At 42.1% G+C, this 8,733-nt stretch overlaps 1 protein-coding gene across 1 annotated transcript; it reads right to left on the minus strand.

The window, feature by feature from the left end:
* Positions 1-2,728: 2,728 nt before the first annotated feature.
* On the minus strand, positions 2,729-5,116 carry LOC104509186 (FYVE and coiled-coil domain-containing protein 1-like). The gene is made up of 3 exons (XM_010151042.1): positions 4,912-5,116; positions 3,547-3,656; positions 2,729-3,181 (listed from the first exon to the last, which is right to left on the minus strand). Exons 1-3 carry the CDS (start codon positions 5,011-5,013, stop codon positions 3,106-3,108), a joined length of 288 nt encoding a protein of 95 aa, XP_010149344.1. The 5' UTR covers positions 5,014-5,116; the 3' UTR covers positions 2,729-3,105.
* Between the last annotated feature and the right edge of the window lie 3,617 nt (positions 5,117-8,733).

Genomic DNA, 8,733 nt, shown 5'->3' on the forward strand with positions numbered 1-8,733 from the left:
AACAAATGACCCGAGCACCTGTAAATAAACAGATTAATCAGCACCCCTGACGCGGCTCACAGGGACATGTGCTTTACGAATGGAGGTGTAAGGTGCGAACGCAACCATCTCTTGCACAAACCTACACTTGTGCTAAGTCCTTTATGGGGTTTCCAGGCTCCAGTAATAAACCCTCTGGGACATTCAAATAAAAGGTCGGTACTAACGACAGGTTCTTTACTGTCTTCTCTGCACAGCCTCTGTGGTGGAAAAGACTCCCTCTTCTAGGTGACATGATGGGATTCCTGGTCTTGAACAGCTGCACTCCTGTCCACCTGTTGTACCTTACCAGCTTGAGCATCTGCTCTTTTAAAACTTCTCCTTCTTAAATACTCTCCTTGGTTAGAAGCAAACATTTCCTTTTCATCTTTAAACTACAGGTTCTGGATCTCACTCTTAGTCCTCTCTCAGAGAGCAAAAAAGCCATAAAACTACTCTCATGGGGTAGAAAAACCTTTAGAAAAGGTACCACAAGGATTCAAAACCTAAAGAAAAACAATGCAATGTTTTTATTCCTCTCGTCCCAAACATCTGCTTCAGCCAGCCTCAGGACTGTCCACATGAAAGACCTGCAGGGAAACACCTGGCTTACTAGATGGAGCCAATCGCTTTCTGAGTTACATAAACAGCGGCTTAAAACGTCTTGTCACAGGGTGGAAAGTTGCTGAGAACGGGGATGCAGAGAGGAGATCCAGAGGGAAGCCCGTCAAGTAATTCTGAGTGGAGATACTTCAAATACTTCCGAGCAGAGTTGATGGAAGATCACTGACAGTGTCCCTTTACCTTACATTTGGCATTTTAAGAAAGATATCCTAGTAAGATTAGTATTCTAACTAAAACAACAGCAAAATGCTTTTAAAACCACACCTAAAAGCTCAAAGGAAAACTGCAGCAGACTTGAGTAACAGCTCAGTAAAATTGCATAGCATATGGTACACAGTACTCCATTTTCAAGCAATAAATAATCTCTTCTTGCCTAATTAAATATAAAACATAGCTTCAACACTGAAGTACAGGTAATCCATGAACTGATCCGTGTGCTGTTTACTGCCTGTTTGTTGCCCACCTCAGTCTCTTGTCCATCTCGTTTTCATGCACACCGCCAGGTAAGGGTTTAACAGCACTGCAGCCTCTCCCCTCAGGAGAGGGAGTAAACCAGCTTGCACCTTCCACTGTCCCCCCTGCCCGGCAGAGCCTGGGAAGCCCCCCACCAACGTGAGGAGAGGCGTCTGAAGGCACGGGAAAGCTACCGATGAGCCAGACACTGAAAACCGAGGTGCCCCATGCAAGGCAGTCATTCTTTCACAACCTTCGCCATGATGGATGTATTTATAGTGTTAACAACTGGAATGAACCATTGGCAACCCCTAGCTTTACCTGCTGCAGTCTCTTCTTTTCTGTAGCCAGGAATTTCCCCCTACCTCAGCTGCTACTATGCAAATGTCCAACACTTGTCTTGTGACCCCCACCTTTTAAACAACCAGCCTTCTGCTGTCGAAGGAGATCCCCTATGGCTAATGGAGTGCACCAGCAACACATAAACACCAGCTGGACTCCCCCAACTTCCTTCCCTAGCAAGCCAATCCCTCCAATTCCCTGCCTTTGTTTTTACAAGTTTGCCCTGACCTAAATAATTCGCTTCAGCTTGTGCTTGCCCTTTTTTCCTCCTTCCCCCCCATGTTTTATTTTCTGCCTTCCTCCGTGGCCCCTGTATAGCAGCTACAGCCGCCACCAAGAGCCCACAGGGTTCCTGTCAGGCTGGGCTGGTCTACCAACCGCTGCACTAAAACCTTCCGGGTCTGAGGCTTCCTTGGGAGAACAATGTTAGAAATGAGACACCCCTAGGATGATGAGGTGGGCTGGTTGGGAGAAAGAGCTTTTCTCCTTTCTCCTGCCAAAATGTTTTGCCTTTCCATGAGGAGGCAGGAATTTTAAAGAAAAAAATCTGCTTTCAGATATTTTGACAAAAAGTTGAAATTCTACGTAGCGAGGAGATGGTTTGCATGGAAATAAAATGACAAACCAGTCTTCCTCAAAAGGCAGCATTTACAGCCAGCTCTGTCCCCAAATCTGAGCTGGAAAGTTAGCAGTTGGCTAGGGCAACTGCAAGGTTAGGGAAGGTGCAGAATACACTAACGCCCGGTGGAGAGCTCATCAGGGCTGGGTACGCACTCGGTTTCAGATGGACATTTTTAGACTGATTCAAGCATTATTGCTACCTTTCACGTGGTCTAGAGAGGGAGCCTGCTGACCTCCTCAGAAACCATGAACGCAGATGACTAAGGTGCTAACGCAGGAAAAAGGAATGCTCCTCTTCCTAATATCCCACAGCGAGCAGTACTTTATTCCACAAATGATACTCCTGATCCTGCCACTGGCACTCACCGTAAGAGCGGATCTGAGTGGACCAACTCACAGAGTACGGTGAGCAAAGTGCAAGGATGCTTTGTGTCGTATTGTTTTGTAACTGGTATTCGGTACCAAAGCATTTGTAAAAGCCAGGCTTACCAAATCTTAGCCCAAAATGTAAAAAACCCCTATGTTTGCTGCTTATAAAACCTGGAAAAGATAAAAAATTCTAGATGGATTACAATATATGCCTGGGCAGACTGAAGTATTGCATAGTTGTTCTGACTGTGAGTGCAGTAGAGCAGAACAGAAATGGTTATGTTTACTCCTCAGCGAAGAGGTCAACAAAAATACTCATTTTTCTTTAAATTTCCTTTTGAAGGATATTTTTGGAAGAAAAGTAATTCAATTTTCAGTAGAGAATTTCAGTTTGCATTTAGACACCCCCACACTTATTTTTCTCCCCACTGAAAAAAATTTGGTTATTATTGACCTGTTAAATCAAACAACATGGCTTTGCAGCAATCTGTACACAGTACAGAACCATTAGTGTTCCTAAAAAGGCTTGTTTTTTAGTGTATACATGTTCTCTAAGTGCATTATAACTATTGCATAGTTTCAAAGTCTTCAAACACAGTGGTAATCATAATGTTTACATGTACATAAATAATAGCATTTCTTAAAAATGTAATTAAAAATAACACAGTATATTCAAGGCTATGGGAAATCGCTTCCATCATAGATGATGGGTCGCTCGACAGCCAAGTGATAAAACACCCTTTTTGAGATAAACCTGTCGAGGAAAAAAAGAGAGCAAGATGATCACATTAGCTGAATACAACGACACAGGAAGCCTTAAAAATGTATTCAGTCTTTCAGTTAATATTCAGGCAAAACACTGTTGTTGAAGAGAAGAATGCCTGCACAAGGGCTGTCAGGTCAGTTGTTTTTAAGATGGCAATCCTGACTGAACTGTCTCGGAAAGAGTCACAAATGACTTGCTTACTTCTGTTTACTTCAACTGGGTTGAAGATCTTTATGCAAGCCAGGACCAATATTGATACTTACTTCTGAAGGGCAGAGTAAGGCTCCATCCAATCAGTTCCGCAGCCTGCAAAACCAAGCTTATTTCACCTTTTACACCCAGCTAGGACCTACCTAGAGAACGTGTTGTCAAATATCAGTGTGTAGATTCCAGAGTTTCTGACTTTCACCTGTCCTCTGATAGTTTCCTTATGAGAGTTGCAGCGGGTCATAGGAATAAGAACCTGGAATTCAACACGAAACAAAATGGAACTTGATATTTGCTCTATAAATTGACATTTGCCTTCAGAAAAGTACTTAGACTTGAGCCGTCTTGAAACTCCCAAAGAGCGTATGTACCTGCAAAACTATTTATTTTCACTCCTTAGCATTAAAAATACACCCAACCTAAAATCTCAGAGTGAGACGTGTTTTCCTCTGCCAACCTCTTCACAGCATTGAGCTATGGCTATAAATCTCTGCTTTAGGGACAGAATCAAATCCTGACCTTTTTAATGTCAATCTAAGCAAGTTTACTAACATCAGCAGTGCTACATTAAATCTATACAAATATATCTAGGAGCAGGATTTAGCTAAATGTCTTTCAATATATGCTTTTATACTCACTGTATTATAAAATCAGCTTTCTCAGCAAACCTTCTTTGTCTGTCTAAGCTTAGAGCAAAGTGTGTGTAACCATCTACCTTGCCGTAAAGCCCTAGCAGAGAACAGCAGCTGATGTAAATCAAGGATGACCCTATGAAACTCAAAGTTCTATCAAATAGGTATGTCAAGCCAGAAGCAACAATCACTCTCCATTTGGCTTTCAAATGAAGAAAAAAAGAGATTTTACATGGAATTAGTAACCGTGGAGTGAATTGACGCACGCTATAGAAATATCTTATTCCACCAGTGAAATCACAGTTCCCTCTACCACGGCAGGTTAAATCAACAGCTGCCTTTTCTCTATTAAAACTTTGCAATTAGCTGAGGAACATAGATTGACTTAATCCATAATCTTCAGGAAATATGGACAGCACACACAAAAACTGGTACCCTGAGCACTGGCAAAGCGATTTTGCACATCACTGAGGCACTTAAATATAGGCTTCACTGTAAGAAATGCAGGGAACCCAATCAATTTATCAGTCTCCTTGTGGCCTCTGCTTAAGAGACTGGTGAGATGAGCACTAAGCAGCTTACAAATTAAGTAATATTGAGGAGGTGAAAAAGAAGTATTTTACAGGCTTGGACATTTATATTTGCTTAACAATAGTGGGTGAATTTCAGACGCGACCAATAGAAGTTCTAATGCTTTTCAACTGAAATAATGCAGGCACCAATAAATAGCTAAAGATGTAGCTCTGCCTTCAGCAAAACTGTATCTTAATTGGAGAAACAAGTCCTTACTGCAATAGCAACCGGCGCTCTTGTGGAGACCTCCCAACTATACTTGCTGGTTCCACAACCTCTAAGGCAGTAAGGAGACAATGGCCTTACTTTGCACTGCTCCAGCGGCGTGTCTTCTGATTCCTGGTAGACAACGCTGAAGGATATGCTTTTAGGGTCTGAAGAAAAGATCCAGCTAATTGTTAGCCCCATCTCTGTAACGGTGATGGGAATGATACTGTAGGTGCTGGATTTAATGAACAGCTCTCTGTTGCTTTCCCCAAAATTTAAGATCTCTTCCACTGTAAGGGGCAATTTGATCCTGTGAGGGAGAAAAATACAATTACTTGAAGAGATCCAGTCTCAATACTCAGACAGAAACAATAATCATTGCTTTTTATTTTCCATCTATTTGAGGCAGACTCCAGAGCAACTTTGGGACAGGTCCACAAGATGCAGGAAAATTCAGTCTTGGATGAAGGCAAGAGCTGCAGAAAAGATGACTGATATCAAGAACTTTCACTGCTGTGGCAAATATGTATATTATTCACTTATTTATTTCATTTCAACTAGAAAAATCTAGTGCTTGAATAAAGCTTTTTAGTTACTACAATTAAAAAGTCTGCTGCCCTCTGCTGTTCTTTTTAAAGAAAAATTTAAACAAAAATTAGTCACCTAATTTATTCACCTTTCTAGATATCATTTGTACAGGAAATGGGGATCAAGAGTACAGAGGGATGGAATGTGGACAGCAGCTCTGTCTAGATCCTTCGACACGCCTAATTCTACAACTTGGTCTGTTTTACCCAAGCAAGCTGCATAAAAGCTGACTGGAACTACTTCTAATGGAAAAGGAAGTTCTGAGCACCTAGGTGATCCTGAAGCACTGCATCAGCTTACCTCATTCTGCTCTCTGTTTCAGGCTGCACACAGTGAGGCCCTTCAACAGGAGAATGCTGCTTGCTTTCTTCAGGGGAAACCTGTAATTTCTATGAGCTGTGGATCTCACCTACATTCCCCTAAGAAAAACTAAACTAATGTATCACCCTTTAGGCCAAAAGAATTGTTTCCAAATCAATCATTTTACAATGAGTAAATGACAGTACTGTGATATCAGCAGCTCTCAAAACTCAGCACATTTACCAGAAGACATCACGCAGTCCCTGTGACAGTTTGCTGTTCTAGAGCGAGGAGGGGTTCAGTTTCCAACCGTGACTATACAGCGGTTAGGGATCACAGCTGATTTGTGACAGTAACTACTGTACTCTGGACAGAGGGGAAGCTTTGTATTAAGTTTTGCTTCTCTTGTTACTTCTTCCTCTTAGCTGAAGTAATTGCTGGGGTGTCTCAGGGGAGCTTTGATTTTACTGAACTAACGATTGCTCTTTTCCCTTCAGCCCAGCTATCATTTTAGTTACTGCTTTATTTACCTGGTTCTCTGAACAGCAGCCACAGGGTTGAAACATGGACTGGTTTATCTCCCTGCAGTCAAAAGTGTAAAAACGTTCCCACAACTAAGCCAAAATCGCAAAGCGAGGCTTAAGGGGAGAGTGAGCAAAGGGGAAATTCTCCAAGTCAGGGGCATTTTCATATGTTAGATTCCCTTCCTGGCTGTGTAAGTGACATGTATCTCTACTGCACATAACTATTCATTTCAGAGCTGGATACATGCAGGAAATTGTGCTCACATAGTTCAGAGGTTGAGCAGAGGCTCTTCCTCAGACCAAATTCTGCTGTGGGACATTTATCCCAGGAGTCTGCAAAACATGCTCACGTAGCTGATACCTGAGCTCAGCTTTTATTCTTTCGGCCTGGTAGTAATGAAACTGTTCTGCTTACATGATTTCTCCCGTCTTCAACAGGCATATCTCAGCATCTTGAGCAACTGGCCACTATTGAAGAATTACACATGCTGTTCCTGGGACAAGGAAAAAAAGGAAAGGCATGATTCTCTGAGCAGTGTGTGGTCAAATACCATCTGTATGCAGATGCCTTCATAAGCCAGAAATGTTTTGATAGCCGTGATGCCAAATTCTACAATTTTTGCACATTGTAGTGACAAAACTATCTGGGCAAAACTGCAGCCCCATTTTGCTAACCACTGTGCAGAAATGTAAAACTGCTCTTGCCCTGGTTTCATGAGCTAAGGGGAATACATACGTCCAGAACATCTCTTTGACAGTCTTAAGATAAATTCCCTACAGAGACACTGCCAAGTTTTAATTTTTTAATTTCCACCATCAGGATTTCCACCTGGTAGTGGTAGAAATCCTGATGGAGGACACACACAAGCAAAACAGTCTGGACTTGTCCCTTAAACAAAGCTTGCATGAGGATATAACATTTGCCTTGGATTTAATCCGTGAGGTGGTTTACAAACATATTATCCAGTTCCTTACTCTGACAATGGTACACAGAACATATTTTATCACTAACAGAATCACTACGATGCATCTTCACACAAGAAATACTGGATAATTCAAACACAAAGGCACCGCAGAAACTGTTACAGGATGACAAAGCAGGTTGATAACGGAGACAATTAGGTTGTCATTCCCAGAAAAATGCCAAAGATTCTTATACGCAGGGAACCAACTGGTTGGTTCTCTCCAAAAACCAGTGGAATCTATTGAAGTGTAGTATCATTTACATGTGCTTCTGAAGCACCAAGTGTAATCATGTAGCAAGGGCATAACTGCCACACATTCTGCAGACCAGTCTGCAAAACCAGTGCACAGTTTAGCATTTTCTTTTATATCCTACAGAACCTTGCTCTACAAGCAGCGCTGCCAAGCAGAAGAGCAGGAGAAAACATCTCCAGGTAACAGCACCTCCATCTGGTCATTAGCAGCATCTGAATATACTGTGTCAGCACATGCAACCACGTGTGAGCTTAGTGGGGTGACACCATTGGTTGGAAACAGGAAGAGTTTACTGTTACGACTGCAAATTAAACTACACCCACTGTCTATAAGTTTGCTGAACCAATAAAGCACTGTTATCTGCAGAATTCATGTTCTCTTATTCCTGTAGCCTCTTGGGTAATTGTTGACTGTTTCAGAGTCATACCAGTACTGTCAATACCTTAAGGAGACAGCTGTCACCTTCAGGGAAGACTCCAACCTGTGACTAAGTGCCAAAATCTGAGCTATAACCAAACACTACCTGCCGACTGAAATGTAGGAATGACATGCTGGTCCATAAAGGTTAATACAATATCTATGCAAATAGTTAGCACATGACACAAATGATTTCATTGTTAACAATCTTTATGCAACTGGATTAAAAAAAAGATTAGGAAAAAACCCTGGAAAACTACAGCTTGTAAACCTATACAGGCATTTTGCTTTTACAGTAGGAACAGCCACAGAGTTCATGCTGTGATCCACAGAACTCTCCCTTCCCACCAGGACAGGTATACAGCTTTAACTTCACAGCCTTGAATTCATACAGACCAAGAGAACTGCAGGCCTACAGGCTTCCCAGAAGTGGGAAACTCCATGATTTGTTATGCAATGCCACTAGAGTTCCTTACATAATCCATTAATTCCACTTTTCTTTTGGGATCCTGAAATGTAACCTAAACCCCAGGACCAATCCCTTTTCCATGTTCTCCCCTAACATGTTTCCATGTTCTCCTCTTCCTGACACTGTATCCTACCACACGAGTAGGTGGTTAGCTTGCCACTTGGCTGCTCTAAACAATAAATTCCACAACTATTTGCTATAGGCTCAGGGAATGCCAAGTCTCTACTTTGCCTCTTAAACCCAAGAGCATTACAATCACAAAGCAAATCCTCCTTCGCTTTCTGATATCCCATTGACTCCAGTGGTCCAAACTGAGGTCTGGTAGCCTATGTGGAAAATACAACAAATACAGCTTCACAATTTAACTGGAGCTCTTGTCCCTGAAGCACTGAACAGGTTGCCCAG

This window comes from Eurypyga helias, unplaced genomic scaffold, assembly GCF_000690775.1.
Source record: "Eurypyga helias isolate BGI_N326 unplaced genomic scaffold, ASM69077v1 scaffold18714, whole genome shotgun sequence".
Classification (NCBI taxonomy): domain Eukaryota; kingdom Metazoa; phylum Chordata; class Aves; order Eurypygiformes; family Eurypygidae; genus Eurypyga; species Eurypyga helias.

Bases quoted from the DNA above. Each gene is read 5' to 3' on its own strand.
- LOC104509186 (XM_010151042.1), bottom strand. From the start codon at position 5,013: ATGGGGCTAACAATTAGCTGGATCTTTTCTTCAGACCCTAAAAGCATA. The intron at 3,657-4,911 runs GTAAGGCCATTG...GTTGAATTCCAG, and splicing joins CGCCGCTGGAGCAGTGCAAA to GTTCTTATTCCTATGACCCG. The intron at 3,182-3,546 runs GTAGGTCCTAGC...TTTCCTCGACAG, and splicing joins TTTGACAACACGTTCTCTAG to GTTTATCTCAAAAAGGGTGT.